This window comes from Bufo gargarizans, chromosome 2, assembly GCF_014858855.1.
Source record: "Bufo gargarizans isolate SCDJY-AF-19 chromosome 2, ASM1485885v1, whole genome shotgun sequence".
Taxonomy (NCBI): domain Eukaryota; kingdom Metazoa; phylum Chordata; class Amphibia; order Anura; family Bufonidae; genus Bufo; species Bufo gargarizans.
In genome coordinates, this window is record NC_058081.1 from 165,877,651 (window position 1) to 165,901,103 (window position 23,453).

The 23,453-nt window shown below is 44.8% G+C and overlaps 1 protein-coding gene across 3 annotated transcripts in view; it reads left to right on the top strand.

The window, feature by feature from the left end:
* Positions 1-1,005: 1,005 nt before the first annotated feature.
* UNC13C (unc-13 homolog C) overlaps positions 1,006-23,453 on the top strand; it is a 908,495-nt gene continuing 886,047 nt past the window's right edge. For all 3 annotated transcript variants that reach the window (XM_044279668.1, XM_044279669.1, XM_044279667.1), the window contains exon 1: positions 1,006-4,009. In XM_044279668.1, the coding sequence (XP_044135603.1) occupies positions 1,009-4,009 (3,001 nt within the window). In that variant the 5' untranslated portion in view covers positions 1,006-1,008. The remainder of the gene's footprint in view (positions 4,010-23,453) is intronic.

Consider the following 23,453-nt stretch of genomic DNA (forward strand, 5'->3'; position numbering starts at 1 on the left):
CTCAATTGGGTCCAAACTTGGACACAAAAATGGACCTCTAATGAAACTGGACTCCAAAAATCATCTTTAGCTGACTATATACAGATGTAGCCACCATTATTGTGACTGGCCTAATGCATTAACATTACAGTAATTCAACAAACTGTGTTAAAATGGCCATCCTGGTGAATCTTGTGTCAAAATACATCTGTACTATATGTGCAGTCTGTTCAACTACATAGAGGCCCAGTTGGAAAAGCTGACCAACATCTAATCAAGAAAACATCAATGTTTCCTGATGTCTACTTTATTGCATTCAAAGTACAGTTAACTATTGTCATATGTTTTACTGCTACTCAACAAGGGACCCTTTGCACTATGTGTCTGAAACAGACATCCCATTAAATCTTATTGATGACAAGTCCTGTATGTGAAATGATAGCAAAAATTATTGTAGGCATGCACATGTCATATATACATAGAGAATAGGCTCTCAGAATAGTAGGCCCAAGGAACATCAGTCTAAAACTGATGTTCACCACTGCTTATTTCTCATACGGAACTTTAGGACCTCTATTTTTGTGAAATGGGGAACCAATGGTACCCCCAGTGTTTAAACACTTACCATCTATCCTTAGCACAGGGGATAAGTGTTGCTAGTGGGAAAACCCTTTTAAGTAAAATCAATATTGGCTAGGAATGTAGACTTCCTGTGTCAACCACTACCCATCATGTACATTTCAGTTATGAAGATGTTTGTGCTGCATGCTCTGCCCACTTTACTATATTATCCACAGCTGTGATTTGAACTGTATGAATCAGTGATGCTTAAACTGCCTTTATTGCAGAGCCTGCCAGAAGTCATGAGAAGCAGACTGTTTCTGGTCCTTCCATAGGACATATACTGTAACACCAGTACACGTGTGTTTGCTTCTGCTACAGCTTAATGTTGTGTGGACATACAAATATTTCTCAGGAGCCAGAGATAGTTTTTTCTTTTCAAAGAAAGGTCAATATAAAGTTCCCCTGATGGTTTCTGCCCTTTTGAAGAGCCTGATCTTCTCTCATATATATAAGCTTTGCAAAGGAATGTTTACAAAGAAACTGGGGAATCATACAAAAAAGAAAGAAAGTCCAAGCAAAAAGGAACAGGATATTTCTCAATTTGGCCTAGGCAAGAACCCAAATATTTCAACTACTATCAAAAGCACAGTCAAAAAAATTGCCAAGTGTTCTTCTTCCTGCAACTTGTCAACTGAGGAAGATTCTGGTAGAAAGGAATTTTCACTTTCTCCAACATTCAGTTATAGAGTAGCAATAGCCAATGGGCTTCAAAAAAATATTAGTCTAGCTGGCAATAATGATGATGCATTTCATGATATATCTTCTCTTAGTAGTTCATATTCAGAATCTTTAAGTGAAACAAGGGCTGACAGTACAACCAAGGAATACTCATCACAAACCATGCCAGTAAGGCGAAACAGAAAGAGCATGAGCAGTCTGGCTCCTTCTGATGGAAGTTCAGATGGGGAACGTACATTGCATAGCCTAAAAATGGGTGCTTTACGCAAACTTAGAAAATGGAAGAAGAGCCAAGAATGTGTTTCATCAGATTCAGAAGTAAGCACATGGAAGAAAACCTGGGGGTTGCGAAGCAAGTCTTTAGACAGAACAGTCCGTCAGCAGAAAACCAATGCACTTGAACCTGGCTTTAGCTCCACTGGTTGCATAAGTCAAACTCATGATGTCATGGAAATGATCTTTAAAGAACTCCAAGGTATAAGTCAAATTGAAACTGAACTGTCAGAATTAAGAGGTCATGTGAATTCCTTAAAGCAATCCATTGATGAAATTTCTAGCAGTGTTGAGGTTGTGCAAAGTGAAATTGAGCAGTTGCGTTCAGGTTTTGTACAATCAAGAAGAGAAACCAGAGATATCCATGACTACATTAAGCAAATAGGTCATCACAGTAGCAAGCTTAGTCTTAGGTTTTTAAATGTGCCTGAAGAAAAAAATGAAGTTTGTGAAAATGTTGTTTATAGAATTTTAATTGAAAAAATGGGATTTTCAGATGCACAAAACAGTATGAAAATTGAAATTGCTCACAGGCTAGGGCAACAAAGAGATTGTCCGAATGCAAAACCTAGACCGATTCTTGTTTATTTTGCTACACAACAAGATAGAGATTTAGTTTTAAAAAAATGTTATAAACTGAAGGGAACTGGAATTGGGATTTCTACAGACATTATTCCCCATGAATTGAAAGCGAAAAAAGAAAAGGCAATTCCTTTATCTCAAACATATGAGAGCATGGACATGAAATTTTCTGCTGTTGAGCCAAAGATTACTCATGATGAATGGGAATACCATGAAGACAGTGATAAAGAGCTGGAACCAGACGTAAACAGAAATAGTTATGCAATGGTCTCTAAGCCTGAAGGACAGATGAAATCAAATGGGAGAAAAAGAAGCGGGCAATCATCCCATAATAAAAAACCTCACAGAACATCTGAAGACACCACTTATAAAAGTAAAGATGATTATGGAGAGCTTAATTTTCAGTCCCCTGTATCTGATAGCTTGGAAAAAAACAAAATATATTACAGTGATTCAACTCCTTTGTGGCATTCACAGACTGACTTTTCTACTCCAAAACTGAGCCGTTCAGAATCAGATTTTTCAAAATTATGTCAATCTTACTCTGAAGATTTTTCAGAAAACCAATATTTCATAAGAACCAATGGAAGTTCTCTGTTGTCTTCTTCTGATCGAGAACTCTGGCAAAGAAGACAGGAAGATAATTCATCAAACTGGTGTGCAAGCTCACAGGAGCAAGCATTCAGTAATGACGTAGAGCCTTACCATGAAGAGAATGAAATAGAGAACACTGAGACTGTTGACAGTGGTGTCAGCAATGGGATACTTTGTGCTTCAGGAGACCGTAGTCACTATAGCGACTCTCAGCTTTCTTTGCATGGTGATTTGTCACCATGGAAAGAATGGCACCATTTAGAACAAGATTCTGGGCTTGATGCATCTACACAACATGGTTTTGCCTATAATGTCAACTGCCCCACAGATGAACACATGGAAGTTCATGCAAACAATTATGAAAAGTGCCAAAGTACAGATTTTCCATATAACACAGAAAACTACAATTACACTTTAGAGAGCAATTCTCCATCTTGCCCTGAAATCTGCACTGTGTCACAAAATCTGTGGACTAGTGAATATGAATCATACTCTGAAACAAATGCCAATGAAATGTACCAGAGTCAGGGAAGATTGCCTATGATGTACCGTAGCCAGAGTGAACTACAAAGTGATGACTCAGAAGATGCTCCACCAAAATCATGGCATAGCCGACTGAGCATTGATCTTTCAGATAAAACCTTTAGCTTCCCAAAGTTTGGCTCCACACTTCAACGTGCTAGATCGGCACTGGAAGTTGTATGGAATAAAAGCACACATAGCTTAAGTGGCAATGATGAAAGCAGCTCCTCTTTTATGGGCAGATTTCGCACATTATCACAGTCTACAGCTAATGAATCCAGCACAACTCTTGATTCTGATGTATACGCAGAACCTTACTACTACAAAGCTGATGACGTCGTTGATTATGGTGAATCTACGTCTGGTAATGACAATGGAGAAGATTATGTGGAAGTGATGGAACAAGTTCTTGCCAAACTTGAAAACAGAACAAACACAAATGAAAATCTTGACCAAATGCAAGAATATCAAGAGTATGATGACAACTTATATGACCCTGAGTATGACCCAGGCTTAGAAATGGATCAGTACAACATTCCATATGATGACTTAGCTCCTGAGGATATAATAGAGCCTGAATGTGAAATAGTGTACGACATGACAGTCAATTCCAAGAACGATGTTGAGAACAAAAATGTGCCTGAAAAAACCTTTGAGGTCCCAAAGAAAAAGCGCATTCGTCCAAGTTTTAAGGAGGCTGCAATGAAGGCATACAAGAAAGAAATGGCTGATCTTGAAGAAAGGATCCTTGCAGGAGGTACTTTCATGTTATTATTTTAATTGTGTGCTATGTTATAAAAGTAGGTAATGTAGGTTTTTGACTTTTACAGTGATAGCCTTGGATATCTTAATGAAAACATGAGAATTACTTTAAAAATAAATAAACTATACTGTTATTATTACACTACACAATGACTTTGCGACAATTTGCTAACATCCATTTGTCTCAAGGGCATTGTTAGGTGTGCTGCAGTAGCCAAAATGTTCATCACAAATTAGCTCTCTTGGGCTTTAGTTATAAAAAGCAGTAGATCAGATGTATATTTGTAATCCTCATATACAGATCATTAAAATCATAGCCAAAATTTACTTTCGTTATCAACACCATATATAAGTAGAATAAGTATGACATTATGAAACAATGTATGTTTTATGTATTCTTATTTTTTTAGCATTCCTGCTGATAAGACGTGTTTACATTCATTGTGCATGGTTATACCACATGTCTCGTTTATATAAGATATAATTTGGGCAAATATGATTGGCTAGAGCTGCAAGTCTATTTCCTAACTGATGACAATTGTCACCTTGGCAGAATCTTTGCTGACTGTATAATTAACACTTTTTGTGCTTACTGTTTATTAACTTTTGCCGTAACCAAAAACTACAAAGACAACACATAAAAAGCAAGCCTTATATTATCTGACCAATTGTGTAATATGGATCCGTTTGTTGATCTAGCATCATCTCATCTCAGGGGAGCACTCAGATGCCATGGTCGCAATTGACCACCTCATCTGAGGCGTTAAAAGTCTGTGACTGGAGTTGCCTTCGATCATTGACAATGTCACCGGGTGTCAGCTGTTCAAAAATGCAGTTACCCATTGGCTATGGCGCCCGCTCAGCTCCTGAGCAGGTACCATCTTTAAAGACCTAACATCCTCTATACATTTATAGAGCATGTTGGGAAGGGTTAGTGATGCGACACATGTTCGCTTTCTTTTCTCACCATTCCTCATGTTAAGTGTTCTAATAGTCTGATGGAAACATCAGTGCCATATAGCATATGACTTGTAATATCAGAGTTTTGTTGGTTTGTATGTTTGAGTGAAAGTTAAGGTGCATTTATTTGTCTTCAGACATCCAAACTATTTTCAAAATCTGTGCTTGCTTCATAAATATTTACATCCACAGCCTAAAATCTTGTCCTGATTGTTTCCACTTAGCAACGGTATATGACTTGTTTTGAAGGACCAATCCCCTCTCCTGACGTGTTTTCTGGAGAATCTTCTGTTAGAGTTGTGTTGTTTCATTCCTCTATTATTGCTCTTAGGAATGTATAAATAATGTAAATGTATAAATAATAACCAGGTGTTACCATGTAGTAAAGATATAAGAACTGAGCTCTGATTGGTTGCTATGGGGAACTAAGACAGTTTTTTTTGCCGTTTTAGGCAGTTTTGATAAATGAGGGTCTGTGTTGTTTCAGGGGTCACTATATTCATGGGGGAGCAGTCTCTGAAGCTTTCAGCAGTGAGGGGCTGCTGTGACTCTGTATTCTTTGGAGAATTTAGAATTATTTTCTGTGTATCTGTAGTCTTAGGGCTCATGCACACGACTGTATGTGTTTTGCAGTCTGCAAAAAACGGATAAGTAAAAAATACGGATGGCATATTTTGCAGAATGGAACAGTCCTATCCTTGTCTCTAATGGAGAGAATAATAGGACATGTTTTATTGTTTCGCGGAATGGACATACGGAGAAACGGAAATGGAATGCACACGGAGTAACTTCTGTTTTTTTCGGACCTATTGAAATGAATGGTTCCGCATACGGTCCGCAAAAAACCCAGAACGGGCACGGAAAGAAAGGTGTAGCTGAATTCTTTTGGGGCTCTTACTAGCAAATTGCACAATATTTTGTGCTTTTTTGGGGGCTAATAGGAGAGCAGACCTGTCCAGACACTAAGCTGCCCTTACACAGCATGGCAGATATGCTTTGAAGATACTAAGTAGCTACCAAAATCCCCCAAAACTATAGTAATCAGTAAATAGCCTAAAAGATGCCGATTCCAGATCTGCCATTTTTGTGTTTCCCTTCACTTGCCTTCTAGTGAGGACTCCTAGGCTCGCATGATGTAATGGAGAGGACTCTTAGGACTCATTCATCAGCATGCAGAGCACGGACTGCTTACTGGTACATAACAGGGGGATGCAAGTGACTACAGAAATGAAAGGATCAGAAATTATCTCTCAATTAGTGTATTTACTGATTACTATAATTTAGATGCAGAATCTGCAAAAAAAAATTCCATGTGCTTTCCAAGATGTTTTTTTTTTAATGCGCTTTTCCGTTGTTATTGCGGCTGATTTTGATGACCTTTTTAGACTTTCCAATAATGTCAATGACAATTTCCACAAGGAATCCATACCAAGAATGGACATATTACTTTTTATTCTCCAACATGGGTTATCAGTCCACATGTAGGGAAAAAGCTGCCCTGTATGAGCTACATCGTGGATTTCCCATTTTAAACAATTTGAAGTGGACTGAGAGTGGAAATGCTCCAAAATCTACATGTAAAATCCACCATGTCAGCATGTGGCCTAAGTGGGCTTTTGGTGGTGTCATAGTCTCTTTAAGAATATCAGAGCATTCCCTAGAACAGACCATGCAGCCATGTCTACTGGGCATGATCAGGAAAGGTTTTCAGCCTTTGGATTGAAAGAAGAATGCTTCAGTTCACTGACAGCAAGCAGAAAGTCTTGAAAATATTATAGAGTGATGGATTGGAACACAAAGAATACTAGTAAAACTGTATAACATATAGGGGGAGATTCATCAAACTGGTGTAAAGTAGAACTGGCTTAGTTTTCGATAGCAACTAGAGATGAGTTTGATTCGGTGATTTGCCGAATTTTGGCAAAAAATTGGCTTTGTGACGAATTACTTTATCACGAAACGCATTTAGTGGGTGCAATGACAGGGAGCTACGATAGCGCCGCCCCCCCGTCATTGTACCCCTCAGATCCCTCGTTCATACATGATTGCGACATCTGTGTGTAATTTTACACTGTTTTTAACATTAACAAAAAAAAATTATATCACACTTACCACCTCCATTTGCTTGCAACTGGCTGGCCGCCGCCATCTTGCTTAAAAGATCTGGTGCGAAATCTTGTGCGGCACAAGATTACGTCATCACGCCGGCCGACGTGGTGACATCATATGTAACCACGCACAGGATTTCGGACGAGAACGTCAATCAAGATGGCAGATGGCGGCCCGTCGTGAGCAAATGGAGGAGGTAAGTATGATTTTTTTTTTTTTTACACTATTTCAGGTTAAATCGATTCGCTTACACGAAGCACGAGGAAATTCAGCTTCGAGGCGAATGTAATTTATCCAGAAATTCGGATCGAATTTCACTTTGTGGGATTCGATTAGCTCATCTCTAATAGCAACCAATCAGATTCCACCTTTTGTTTTTCACAGCTCCTATGGAAAATGAAAGGTGGAATCTGATTGGTTGCTATGGGCAACTAAGCCAGTTCTACTTTCACTTGTTTGAGAAGTCTCCCCCATAGTTTACCCTTCTATATGCTGCAAGCAAAGTGAAGCATTATTTTCAACAATTGAGATAATCGGGTATCCATTGGCTTTAGCAGACAGCTCTGCCCCTCCGGAACTAAGGGCATGCTGAACGCACAGTAGCTTTTGGCTTCAGCTATTGTAAAGGGCTGCCCCTTTAAGCCCAGCATATTAAAAGGGTTGGTAGCAGATACACAACCTGTGCAAACCAATATATTCTGTTTCCCTTCTGAAGTTATGAATCTATTTATACACTCATTTACCACATTGCTTTCACTGCTGGAAATATGATAGCAATATGCTGCAATATGATCATGCAATGTATGACAATAGCATAAAGTCATTACTACTGAATCACTTTGGGATCAAAAAGCCCTCAAGGCTTAAAATGTCAATATTCATAAAAAAAATCTTTAAAAAAATCAACGCTGATCGGGGCATCTGAGAGTCAAATTGAGGCCTTTCATGGGTTAAAAAAAAGTTCATACTTACCTCATCCATTTGATAGCAGCGAGGCTGTCGCGGCCATCTTGATTGAAGAAAATGTGCCCAATCGCTCTCGCACTGATACGACATCACCACGTCATCACGCTGGGTGGACGCAGTGAGTTCATCAGTGATGATGCCACCTTGCCCTGCCATTGTGATGGCTTGGTGACGTCACATGTCAGCACGCGAGAGATCAATCAAGATGGCTGTGACAGCTTCCCTGCGATCAAATAGATGAGGTAAGTATGTTTTTTTACCCCCATTTTAGGAAAAATGTATTTATTACCACGAAGCATGAGGAAATTTGCCTTAGTGACAAATTGAATATTTCCTGAAATTCGGATGGAAATCCACTTTGGATACTTCGATTCACTCAACACTAAGGCTACATGCACACGACCGTATGTGTTTTGCAGTCCGCAAATTGCAGATCCGCAAAAAAAATGGATGACGTTCCGTATGGCATCCGTTTTTTTTCCGGAACCATTGTAATAATGCCTATCCTTGTCCGCAAACTAGAAAAAAATAGGACGTGCACAATTTTTTGGGCGGAGCAACGGAACGGACATACTGATGCGAAGAGCACACGGTGTGCTGTCCGTGTTTTTTGCGGACCGATTGAAATGAATGGGTCCGCATCCTATCCCCCAAAAAAAGGATCGGACACGGAAACAAAATACGGTCGTGTGCATGAGGCCTAACTGTAAGGAAAATCTTGGACAGATTTGGTCTGATTTTATGTTTATTTCTAGTGATTAAAGGGGTTATCCCATGATTAATATAAAAATGAAAATCCAATATCATATACCGTATTACATGACAATCTCTTTCTAACAAGAACCCGCTCAGTACTGCACATGGATCCAGCGATCTCCCCACTCATTGCTGCAATTGCTCTGCTAGATTTATTTCAAGTGTAAGCTTAGGGGGTGTGCGCTTTCTCAGGGGGAATGTCCTTCCTGCTGCAGCTGGTGGCAATTGAAGGATGGAACTGAGCATGTGCTTCCATCTTAGTGAGCACGAGAGAGAAATTTGAAAAAGAGCAAACAGCAGGTGGCGCTATACAGATAAATTTATTGAATATCTCAGCAGATTTACTAAATTTATAGTTACATGCCGTTACAAAAGTATTCTGATCCAGATGCTGCTTTGAAAAATGTAGAATTTTTATGTGGGACAACCCCTTTAATGGCCCCTACACACACATTTTGTGCACTAAAAAAATCCATAAAAACTTCTTACATGTTTTCCATAGTGTTAGTGTTTTTATAGTGTCTGTAATATCATTTTTTTCAACACTTATTCATGGATGGTTATTTTTTATTTTTTTTTAATGTTTATTCCCCTGTAGAAAATAAGATGGAAAAATGGTAGAAAAAATGCCATTACTTCAACATGCTGCATTTTTAAATGTCAAGGTCAAAAAATGCTGTCAATAATATAAAAAGAAACCCCCACTAGGCAAAAAATGCTTGTCTATTTCCCATAGACTTTTAACTGACATGTGAAGCTGGCGTTTTGGTCGTATCAGTGATTGACAGCTATTTCTATATACACAGTCATACAGGAAAGGTTGTCAATCACCGATAGGACCGTCTCCTTGACTTCAAAGCCTTGAATGAGCAGAGATATAAATAGGTAAATTACAAGCTATACTGAATAGTTTCCCATAAGACTTTACATCAATCTGCTCAGCTCCTCCTGATCTATAACATGCTGCCTTCAATGTGAAAGGTTCCCTTTAAATAGACGGCGCTGCCTCAATTGTAATGGCTTATGCAATTAAATGAACTTGATATTCTTGCTTCATGGTAAATTGTGAAAATAAATACAAGAACAATGGGGAAAATGCTTTTATTTCATTTGTTTTCTGCAGGCTCCATCTATAATTCTCACTTGTTCCTAAGCATAGATCTAAGTATAGATTGACTTCAGAGGACACATCATTCTGCTTCCTCTCTCCCTCAGAATCACCATATAGGACATTATAGAGGGGAATCTAGATGGGAATAAAGTACTTGGAGTAAGATATATCACTATCTATTAGGGTGGATTTAGACGAACCAATAACGTCCAGATTATAGGGAATGACAGTTCCTTTCCGATAATCTGGCCATCTTAATGTACTTTCACACTTGCGGCAGAGGATTCCGGCAGGCAGTTCCGTCGCCGGAACTGCCTGCCGGATCCATCAAAATGTATGTATGTCTGATGTCTGATGGCATTTGTCAGACTGATCAGGATCCTGATCCATATGACAAATGCATTGAAATGCCGGATCCGTCTCTCCGGCGTCATCCGGAACAACTGATCTGGCATTTATTTTTTATCACATTTTTTGCGGTCCGAGCATGTGCAGACCGCAATGCCGGATCTGTTTTGCCGGAACACTCGGGCCGGATCTGGCATTAATGCATTTCAATGGGAAAAAATGCCGGATTAAACTTCTTGTAATTTGCATCTACTTCAGATTTATCATAACATCCTCTCAGGGGCCTTATTACTACATAGGATAACAGTCTTAGCATCCAAAGGTATATTCGTTTGGAAAGCTAAACTTGTTTTTTCGATTATATCAAATCGATACCATTAAATCTTGTGACCAGGTCTTATGAATATGAATATGCACAACATTTTTATTTTTCTAAACAGCCTGCATTGAAAGGTTTCCACCATTTGACTTCTGTAGATAGCATTCAAGTTCTGTACCTGCTCATGGTGCTGAATCTTACAGAAAACCATCAGAACAGTCCTCCTGATTCTGACATCTCTTCGTGCTTTTCCCCTCCCTTAGTTTAACTGTGTGTGGAAAGGGGAGAAAGCTGTAAAATGGGAGCTGAGCTATAGACCCTACATGGGGACACCTGAGCCCTCTTGACGCTGCCTGACAGTCTCAGCAATAATTAATGGTAGGAGCGTCAAGTACTTATGTACCCGGTCGAGTACTACAGTTGCCTTCTTCAATTCAACTGTGTCACCATTATCAAGAGGGTGATTCGGCTAAATGCTGTGGAGGCACAGGAGCCCATGGCTTTCTGCCCCACTGTTCATTCCCATAGGAAAGACTCGAAAGAGGACACTAGGCATAAAGCCTATAGAGATGACACAGGGATCCAGATATTTGAGACCTCAGGGTAATAGAGGCTGGTGGCAAGCAGTGCAGATACTGTAGTATGGTTGATCCCCCTACTTGTGTTTGTCCTGCCTACTTGCATTGCCACACTTTCTATAAATTTGCCACTTTTAGGGTTTTCTTTTTTTCCAGGGCCACTTTAAGTTTCCAGTCCACCTCTGGTACATACTGTACAAGGCAGTTTGCAGGGGGAAGCAAGCAGCATACAGGACACACCGGTCCAGGTCGTATTACTGGGAGAGAGACATCTATATGAGGAGTAGGTTAAAAACATAATGTCCCCTTACTGCTACCTAGTTCAAGCTTGCATCATCTCAGTTTAACTGGGAACTATTTTCCAGAACTTCTTCTAGCTCGGCGGATAGAGTTTCACTGCCATTTTCACCCCAGACACTTTTATGAATGATTTCTTATATACTACGTGCTCACGCAGTGGCCTGCTACATCTTTAGTGATTTCATATACGGCATTGATTCCTCAGGAAAATCAAGATTTTAAAGAGATACTTCCATGAAAAAAGTAATCACACATTAACAATCTATATATAATTATTATTGAATATGTGAATATGTATAAGTAATGAGTGGATAGTTTTCAGGATATAATTTTTTAAGTCACTTCATGTATAATACTTACTGTTCAGAGTCTTTAAAGGGGTATTCAAGTTACTCAAAGTAGTTTGTATGTTACAGAGATTTTCCATGCAAATGGCTCAATAATATAATGTTATTACCAATTTTGCAGTCTTTATCTTTAAAAAAAGTACCTTTTTTGGGCAGCCATCGTTTTGCTTATTCAGTGTTTTCCACTGATAGGACCTGTATTTTTATGTGTAGGATGGTCGAGCATGCACAGTTATTCTCTGCCAAGCTTACTTCGTCATAAGCAGGATGAGCGTTTGCCTTCAAGCAAAGCACAGAGACATGGGGGCATGTAAGCACCATCCACTTTTGGGCGGGTTTGTATTAGCTCCACCCATTTTGGCCCGAGTGCGAGAGAATCATGGGCAGTATAGTCAGAATGTTTGTTTCCAGCTAATGTGATGTAAGGGAATGGTCGTAACAGTAAGAGTGGATTACAGATAAAGACAGGAGAACAGTAGTAGGATAGAAGGGTAACACTGGACCCCTGAAAACTGTTTCTGTATAGGTTAAGACTTATTGCAGCGCAACAGTACAGTTAAAAAAAATAGCTTACACAACCGGAATACCCTTTTAACTTCCTGCCTGTCTGGAATTGTAGTATGACAGACGGTTTCAGTTAAAGGGGTTATCCAACCCTTATAATGACGCCTCCAATTCCTGGGCCCCTATCAAGAGAACATTCCTGCGAACGTTCGTTCCCGTTAATCTGCTTGTTTAAAGATGCAGCTGAACCTTCAATGAACAAGCTAAACGCTCATTCATTGGCTGAAACTGTCATTCGTGAAGGCAAGTAAATAATAGTTTCTGAGTAGCAGATCTTACTGTCTAAACAGAGATCTGCTGACCAGAAACAATGAATTATGAATCTGTATAAGGACGTCCTCATACTGTGGAGGAGATCGCTGCGTGTATATACACTGTTTCACCCTCACTGAACAAGCAACGCTTGCTTCCCGATATTTGGCTGCTCCTCAACCCATGTAAGCCCACATTACACCTTATATTATTTATGGTCAGGGCTAGGACAACGTCGGCGCACGCAGAGACACCTGCCCTGAACATAGTGGCTGAATTGTGCCGGGAGCCACGGCGCGGGTACACCAGTGAAAAAAAGGGGGCATACCTGAAGGGAGTTTAGAGAAAAAGGGCGGGAGGGAGGGGCGTGAGGCTCGGGCGCCTGGCTGAGCGGCAGGTAGGGGGATAAATAGCCAGACGCCCCTCCCACAAATGCAGGCTGTTAACAGCCTTATTATTTATGGTCAGGGCTAGGACAACGTCGGCGCACGCAGAGACACCTGCCCTGAACATAGTGGCTGAATTGTGCCGGGAGCCACGGCGCGGGTACACCAGTGAAAAAAAGGGGGCAAAAAACATCAGTTAGGTACAACACTTTTTGCAAACTACAAAGCCAGTGATCAAAAGGCACGAGATATCTCTACTCGAGGATTGGGTATATACCTAGTGAAGCAGGAGGGCCGCCACCGCCCCATGGACCGGATGACAAGAGCTGGCACCTGATGCCGAGAAGCAGCGGAGTCTGCCCCTAGCGACATGAGTGGCCCGAATTTACCTTGGGGTCATAGTCTAGACCCTGGGCGAGGGCACGGACGAAAGATATAAACTGAGGGTGCTGAGAAGCTTGCCTGCGTGTGGCAGGAGCGGGCTATCTGTTGATGAACCTTGGATGAGGGCTAGCAGTTGATGCAGCACCTGAACTGGGCACCAATCGTTCAGCGTGGGATAGAATTTACCTCAGAAGGGGGTCCCGTCTGAATGGTTTTGGTGGAAGGTAGCAGGGGAGTGTAATGGCCCTGGCCCCATAACAGATGCTGCTTCAGAGGATGGTTATGAACCCGCCAGAACCTCACCGGGCCGGAGGAATCCATAAAAGGTGAGATACATGGCCGCTTTCAAAATCAGGTTAGTGAAGGGCCCAAAAAGGATTACCATCCAATGACGAAAAAGATCCCTGAACAATTTACCGGACACAGGTTGCCTATGGCTCACGGACCCCTTCCCCTCCTTTTGAATACCCCGAAGGGTGGCTTTAGAAAACGAAGACAGAACCTGGGCGATCCAGGAACGCTGACTACCTGGGCGATCCAGGAACGCTGATAACCTGAGCGATCCGGGAACGCTGACAACCTGAGCGATCCGGGAACGCTGACAACCTGAGCGATCCGGGAACGCTGACAACCTGAGCGATCCGGGAACGCTGACCACCTGGGCTATCCCAGGACTGCTGACCACCTGGGCGATCCCGGGACGCTGACCACCTGGGCGATCCCGGGACGCTGACCACCTGGGCGATCCAGGGACGCTGACCACCTGGGCGATCCAGGGACGCTGACCACCTGGGCGATCCAGAGACGCTGACAACCTGGGCGATCCAGGGACACTGACAACCTGGGCGATCCAGGGACACTGACAACCTGGGCGATCCAGGGACACTGACAACCTGGGCGATCCAGGGACACTGACAACCTGGGCGATCCAGGGACACTGACAACCTGGGCGATCCAGGGACACTGACAACCTGGGCGATCCAGGGACACTGACAACCTGGGCGATCCAGGGACACTGACAACCTGGGCGATCCAGGGACACTGACAACCTGGGCGATCCAGGGACACTGACAACCTGGGCGATCCAGGGACACTGACAACCTGGGCGATCCAGGGACACTGACAACCTGGGCGATCCAGGGACACTGACATTTAAACGAAGACAGAACCTGGGCGATCCAGGGATGCTAACCACCTGGGCAACCCAGGGACGCTGACCACCTGGGCGATCCAGGGACCCTGACAACCTGGGCGATCCAGGGACCCTGACAACCTGGGCGATCCAGGGACACTGACAACCTGGGCGATCCAGGGACACTGACAACCTGGGCGATCCAGGGACACTGACAACCTGAGCGATCCAGGGACACTGACAACCTGGGCGATCCAGGGACACTGACAACCTGAGCGATCCAGGGACACTGACAACCTGGGCGATCCAGGGACACTGACATTTAAACGAAGACAGAACCTGGGCGATCCAGGGATGCTAACCACCTGGGCAACCCAGGGACGCTGACCACCTGGGCGATCCAGGGACCCTGACAACCTGGGCGATCCAGGGACCCTGACAACCTGGGCGATCCAGGGACACTGACAACCTGGTCGATCCAGGGACACTGACAACCTGGGCGATCCAGGGACACTGACAACCTGGGCGATCCAGGGACACTGACAACCTGGGCGATCCAGGGACACTGACAACCTGGGCGATCCAGGGACACTGACAACCTGGGCGATCCAGGGACACTGACAACCTGGGCGATCCAGGGACACTGACAACCTGGGCGATCCAGGGACACTGACAACCTGGGCGATCCAGGGACACTGTCAACCTGGGCGATCCAGGGACACTGACAACCTGGGCTATCCAGGGACACTGACAACCTGGGCGATCCAGGGACACTGACAACCTGAGCGATCCAGGGACACTGACAACCTGGGCGATCCAGGGACACTGACAACCTGAGCGATCCAGGGACACTGACAACCTGGGCGATCCAGGGACACTGACATTTAACGAAGACAGAACCTGGGCGATCCAGGGATGCTAACCACCTGGGCAACCCAGGGACGCTGACCACCTGGGCGATCCAGGGACCCTGACAACCTGGGCGATCCAGGGACCCTGACAACCTGGGCGATCCAGGGACCCTGACAACCTGGGCGATCCAGGGACCATGACAACCTGGGCGATCCAGGGACCCTGACAACCTGGGCGATCCAGGGACCCTGACAACCTGGGCGATCCAGGGACCCTGACAACCTGGGCGATCCAGGGACCCTGACAACCTGGGCGATCCAGGGACACTGACAACCTGGGCGATCCAGGGACACTGACAACCTGGGCGATCCAGGGACACTGACAACCTGGGCGATCCAGGGACACTGACAACCTGGGCGATCCAGGGACACTGACAACCTGGGCGATCCAGGGACACTGACAACCTGGGCGATCCAGGGACACTGACAACCTGGGCGATCCAGGGACACTGACAACCTGGGCGATCCAGGGACACTGACAACCTGGGCGATCCAGGGACACTGACAACCTGGGCGATCCAGGGACACTGACAACCTGGGCGATCCAGGGACACTGACAACCTGGGCGATCCAGGGACACTGACATTTAAACGAAGACAGAACCTGGGCGATCCAGGGATGCTAACCACCTGGGCAACCCAGGGACGCTGACCACCTGGGCGATCCAGGGACCCTGACAACCTGGGCGATCCAGGGACCCTGACAACCTGGGCGATCCAGGGACACTGACAACCTGGGCGATCCAGGGACACTGACAACCTGGGCGATCCAGGGACACTGACAACCTGAGCGATCCAGGGACACTGACAACCTGGGCGATCCAGGGACACTGACAACCTGAGCGATCCAGGGACACTGACAACCTGGGCGATCCAGGGACACTGACATTTAAACGAAGACAGAACCTGGGCGATCCAGGGATGCTAACCACCTGGGCAACCCAGGGACGCTGACCACCTGGGCGATCCAGGGACCCTGACAACCTGGGCGATCCAGGGACCCTGACAACCTGGGCGATCCAGGGACACTGACAACCTGGTCGATCCAGGGACACTGACAACCTGGGCGATCCAGGGACACTGACAACCTGGGCGATCCAGGGACACTGACAACCTGGGCGATCCAGGGACACTGACAACCTGGGCGATCCAGGGACACTGACAACCTGGGCGATCCAGGGACACTGACAACCTGGGCGATCCAGGGACACTGACAACCTGGGCGATCCAGGGACACTGACAACCTGGGCGATCCAGGGACACTGTCAACCTGGGCGATCCAGGGACACTGACAACCTGGGCTATCCAGGGACACTGACAACCTGGGCGATCCAGGGACACTGACAACCTGAGCGATCCAGGGACACTGACAACCTGGGCGATCCAGGGACACTGACAACCTGAGCGATCCAGGGACACTGACAACCTGGGCGATCCAGGGACGCTGACATTTAAACGAAGACAGAACCTGGGCGATCCAGGGATGCTAACCACCTGGGCAACCCAGGGACGCTGACCACCTGGGCGATCCAGGGACCCTGACAACCTGGGCGATCCAGGGACCCTGACAACCTGGGCGATCCAGGGACCCTGACAACCTGGGCGATCCAGGGACCATGACAACCTGGGCGATCCAGGGACCCTGACAACCTGGGCGATCCAGGGACCCTGACAACCTGGGCGATCCAGGGACCCTGACAACCTGGGCGATCCAGGGACCCTGACAACCTGGGCGATCCAGGGACCCTGACAACCTGGGCGATCCAGGGACCCTGACAACCTGGGCGATCCAGGGACCCTGACAACCTGGGCGACCCAGGGACGCTGACCACCTGGGCGATCCAGAGAAGCTGACATCCTGGGCGATCCGGGAGGCACTGAGATCCCGGGGGGGCCAGGGGACCCCGGCCATACGTAAAGACCAGGAGACAGAAGCAGATTTGAACCAGAAAACGAGAAAACCACTGTTTCCTGAGACCGAAAAAAGTGAAAGCATGCGAATCGCTAATTCAGGTATAGTGATGCAGGGCAGGTAAGCTTTGAAATTAAACGTACAGAGCCCCAGGTGATTTGGCAGGGAACCCCAATAAACTGCGCCCCTCCTAAAGCGGGAGGCCAACCTGCATCCCAAAACCAGAATTAAAGGCGTGCAAAAAGCATGGTTACATGCACAAACAACCTCTGACACTAATTTTATCACCATAGGCTCTCATGCTGAGCCGGCATGTGACCGGCGGTTCCCTGACTGGCATGCCGCTCCCCCAACCCTGCCGCCCGCACTCGTGCGAGCGCAACATGCCGGGGGGGGCGGTGAACAAAGCGTGCACCAGCAGGGGGCAAACCGGTAAGTTCCTGAATGGTGCAAGTGAAGCGCAAACTGCCAACCTAAAATGAGACTCAATTATGATTCCCCACATCGTGTCGGCGTGTGACCGGCAGAACAGCTCAAACCAGATGCCGCTTCCCCGACATGCGTGCGGATCATGCCGGGGAAGAGCAGCCCCTAACTCGAACCTCCAGGGGCCAGAGGCCAGGCGTGAGGCACAGCTAGAGCGGAGCCAGCTGTGCCCCTGATTACCTGATAGCCTGGCGAGCGGCAGTCCGGACGTCGGCGGTGCGTGCGCACGGGATAGTGCGTGCGCACGGGATACCGGAAGCAAGGACTCGGGTCGGAAGTGGAGGTATACTGCAGGTATGCGTGAGGCTCGCGGTATGCGTGAGGCTCGGGCGCCTGGCTGAGCGGCAGGTAGGGGGATAAATAGCCAGACGCCCCTCCCACAAATGCAGGCTGTTAACAGCCTTATTATAATGAGACTACCCTAGATATAATCTCTTACATGCACAACAGTGTCATAAACTGAGACCTCTCTTCGGTCCCTCTCAGGACTTTTAACTCTTTATTATCTCTGCTAGAGAAGAACAATGTGTTGCATTTCTATTGAACTCAGTATGGCAGGAGAGGAAGAAGAGTTTGATTGAAGGCTAAGGAATATGAGGAATGGGGAGTCACTAAAAATCACATTTTTAGTTTTAGTATTTGTTATCTTCTTCTTAAATAGAAATCAAATTTATTATCACTGCCTGACAAACAAGGTGAAGGGATGTGATTTACATCCCATAATACATTGCCACAAGCACCTTGTAATGTTATTCATCTTTTAATGCCTGTCAAGTTATTGCTCCATTGACAATAAGATATTCTGCTCAAGTAGGCGTGGGTGGATACATACTTTTGGTAGATAACACAAAGTATGAAATTCCATCATGAAGTGTGATAATCTGGTAAAGTGATTTATCTGAATTGCATTGCTCTGAACGTTTTACCCATGTGTTAATTGAGAGGAGCTTTAATTGAATAGATGGCATTTTTATATAGCCCTGAAATAATCCAATTCAGATTTTTATGTACATGATCGAGTCACATTATTATGACCCCTTACTACTTTCAACGTTGGCAGCATGTAACTCATGAATGAAGTCACGTGCTATGAGCTGGCTTGGTGGGTATATAGGTGTGTGATAGGCTTTCTGCACACATATCACTTGTTGTTGGATAAAAGGGCGGATTTATCAATTACAAAAAGGATGATTATTGGTTTTCTGGACAATTGTGGTAGCATTTCTGAAACTGCTTATTATGTAAACTGTTCTCGTACCGCTGTCGTGAAAGTGTATTGTAAGTGGACAAATGCGGCATTGTGAATAAGTGACATGGAAACTGTGGATCACCACGTGCCATTGATGTGAAAGGTGAATGTAAGCTACAAAGGTGCGTGAGGGCCAATTGAACACAGCTACAGAGGAGAAGCTCACTGCCAAAATCAACCAAAGTGTTACCAGATGTTTCTAAAACAACAGTTCAGCGAACCCTACTGTGTAAGGAGCTCCAAAGCAGACGGATGGTCACTGCACCTCTGCTAACAAAGTAGCATCGACAGAAAAGGCTTTCATTTTTGCAGCAGTATTGGAATTGGACTTCTCTCATGGTACAAGGGGTTAACGCAATTGTGGCACTGCAAGGGTTAACATACATGCAGGCCAGGGAACACAATGCAGGCCAGGGGTAGGAGTGGTCCTGTTACGGTTAATGCAGGGTTGGCTGGGACTGCAGGGGTTAAGGACCTGACAGTGCAATAGGGAATGGGGTGCAGGGCCTGCGCTTCCTTCCTTCTCAACGGCTGAGCACTGTGCTGCCGGACTATTTAAATCCGGCGGCGCTCGCTCCCGAGCATCTCGCAGGCAAGTACACGTGGGCTGGCGCCGCAATATGACATCACAGCACAAGCTCGCGCGTCCCTGCTGTGAGCATCTTCTGTGACGCGCATCTCCAGAAGTACGTCTACATACCTCTGGAGAAGTTATCAAAAGGCAGGGAATCATTATTGATCCCCTGTCTTTTAAAGTACCCGCACCTGGACATAATTGTCTATCTATCTTGGCGGCATCGCCATTCTGCAGGCACATTGGAATGTGCCTGCATGAGGATTTGGCTAGGGAGGGGGTACCCATGATGGGGGGGATGTATACTGGCCACATTTTAAACATATATATATATATATATATATATATATATATATATATATAGATGCTTGGGGCACATCTATATGTCTATATATATATATATATATAAAACTGTGGGTATGAATAGGCAGTTAATAAGCATATATATATATATATATATATATATATATGTATCTGGGGAAAGCCCATATATACAAACATAGATACACAGATGTGTGCAATATAAGGGGCACACACACATCTCTTTCTCTCTCTCTCTCTCTCTCTCTCTCTCTCTATATATATATATATATATATATATATATATATACACACATACCTGGGCCCATACTGGCCAACCAGGGCCAATATACATATGTATATATTAAATGACATATATACATATATTTGCATAATACTCCTTCCCTCTACACTGTACTTGCTGATTGTCTTTCCTGGGCTGTATGGTATCTTCCAGCAAGACAATGCACATTTCACCTGGCTAGAAATGTCCAACATTGGTTGGAAGACCATATCCAAGACTTCCTAGTACTACTGTATACTGGCACCCTAATTCCCTAGGCTTGAATCCAATTAAGCATTTGTGGGATTATCTTGTTCATTCTATGGATCCTCCTCCACACACCCTCCAGCAGCTGTAGGATGCACTGCAGTCAGCATGGCTCCAGAGACCTGTGATGACCTACCAGGACCTTATTGAGTCACCCGCACCCCAGGCCTGTCTAGCTACTGTCCCTGTTGTCCATGCTGCAAACGGCGTTTAATCTGGATATTGGCTAGTGGTCATAATAATGTGGCTCGACTGTATATAAATATTTAACTGACAACTGCCTTAACCCCTTCACTCTTAGCGCCGTACATAAAGTGAGAGGTGTAAATATGGTGCCCATTCTTGAGCACTGCAAGCGCCATAGCTGCTGGTTGCCTGCTTTTTTAAACAAATGTCTGCAATCAGCGATAACGCTGATCGCAGACATTTAACCCCTCAGATGCCATGGTCACATGTGACCATGGCATCTGAGAATGCTAAAACTGAAAGCCGTGTGCTTCCTGGCCCGGAAAACCTTTCCATGACTGAAATCGGGGAAGTCATTCCATATTAAAATAAAAAAAGACATAATATAAAAAATAAATATCAATACATTGCAATGTCTGAAAATGCCCGTACTATAAAAATATAAAAGTATGTATCCCATATGTCAAACGGCATATTGGGGGAAAAATTGACAATTTGCAGTTTTTTTGTCATTTCATCTCCCCAGTGACTTTGAGAAGGCTGATCCCTGGGGAAAGAGGATACTGGTTGGCATCCCTGTTTGTTTAGAAGTCTTCTCTGTCACCCCATGCATCTATAAAAATAAATTGGGTAGTTTGCTAAATAATCTACCCAGTTTTTGAGATGCTGTAAGCTGCCTATCTTGTGCAGTGCAATCTACTGTGCTATGTGGCACTTGTGCATGAAGTGGGGAACTAGGGGTCTACCTTGCGCAGGGGCCCATCAGGGGATTAACCTATTCCCTTGTGGTCCAGTCCAGAATGGTTCATCTTTAGTTCTTTTTGCTGTTTGGAGTTTAGAATGTCTTCAGATTGTTTATGGCCTTTTGGGCTCAATCATTTTGTAATCAAATGTTTTATTAAATATAGGTACATGTGCATTAAAGTTTCTATAATGTAATGTGATTGGTTCAGAATATTTACATATGTTTAGCTATGTTTGTAGTTTTGTTGTTTTTTTCACTCTTTTTTTTTATAAAAGTAGATACTATACGTGGTAGATATAAATTGCAGAAAGTCAGTGTTGTAGTTAATCTCCTACAGGCATTGGTTGTGTTCTTGGTTGTTTACAGGTGAAGCTAATTTCTTCCCATTGTTGTCTTGCATTGCACATGAAGCGTGAATGCACATCCCATGTGGATGTTCGTAACAAGCTGTGTCGGTAGAGAAACGATTTGCTGTGCCCGGCACTTCATCAGTTACTTTCTGAAAATAACAGCAACAGCAATGACTAGAGCAAAATCATAAATAATCTTTTAAGTGGAAGCATCTAATCTAGGGGCTACACTTACTCATATGAAATCCGTATCGGTGTACGTTAATTGTAGAGGGAGCAAGTGGCCGTATATTCTAATGTTACTAATTTGTCAAAATAACAAAAAGACATGAAGTCTTATGTACACAGCATGCATGATGCTGAATTCAAATGATCACTGGGTAAGGGTAGGACCACATGGCGTGGTTGTGATCCAATCGGGTCATGGCCAGCTGGGGGTCAAGAACTGCATGGCCAGTAAAGCTGCAGCTGCTTGATATTTAAATAATGAAAGACTGGATTTTATAGGTGGTCTGAATTCTTAATGGCTGTGCGGCACCTTCAACACTGTGCGACCATTATGAATGTAGACCACCTTTACAGTGCGGTCTTCATCAGACAGCTGCGGTCTAATTGATTATGTGGTTCTTGACTGCAGCTGGCCACGACTAGAGTTGAGCGAACACCTGGATGTTCGGGTTCGAGAAGTTCGGCCGAACATCCCGGAAATGTTCGGGTTCGGGATCCGAACCCGATCCGAACTTCGTCCCGAACCCGAACCCCATTGAAGTCAATGGGGACCCGAACTTTTCGGCACTAAAAAGGCTGTAAAACAGCCCAGGAAAGAGCTAGAGGGCTGCAAAAGGCAGCAACATGTAGGTAAATCCCCTGCAAACAAATGTGGATAGGGAAATGAATTAAAATAAAAATTAAATAAATAAAAATTAACCAAAATCAATTGGAGAGAGGTTCCATAGCAGAGAATCTGGCTTCCCGTCACCCACCACTGGAACAGTCCATTCTCAGATATTTAGGCCCCGGCACCCAGGCAGAGGAGAGAGGTCCCGTAACAGAGAATCTGTCTTCATGTCAGCAGAGAATTAGTCTGCATGTCATAGCAGAGAATGAGGCTTCACGTCAGCCACCACTGCAACAGTCCATTGGCATATATTTAGGCCCAGCACCCAGGCAGAGGAGGGAGGTCCCGTAACAGAGAATCTGTCTTCATGTCAGCAGAGAATTAGTCTGCATGTCATAGCAGAGAATGAGGCTTCACGTCAGCCACCACTGCAACAGTCCATTGGCATATATTTAGGCCCAGCACACACACAGGCAGAGGAGAGAGGTCCCGTAACAGAGAATCTGGCTTCATGTCAGCAGAGAATCAGTCTGCATGTCATAGCAGAGAATGAGGCTTCACGTCAGCCACCACTGCAACAGTCCATTGGCATATATTTAGGCCCAGCACACACACAGGCAGAGGAGAGAGGTCCCGTAACAGAGAATCTGGCTTCATGTCAGCAGAGAATCAGTCTGCATGTCATAGCAGAGAATGAGGCTTCACGTCAGCCACCACTGCAACAGTCCATTGGCATATATTTAGGCCCAGCACCCAGGCAGAGGAGGGAGGTCCCGTAACAGAGAATCTGTCTTCATGTCAGCAGAGAATTAGTCTGCATGTCATAG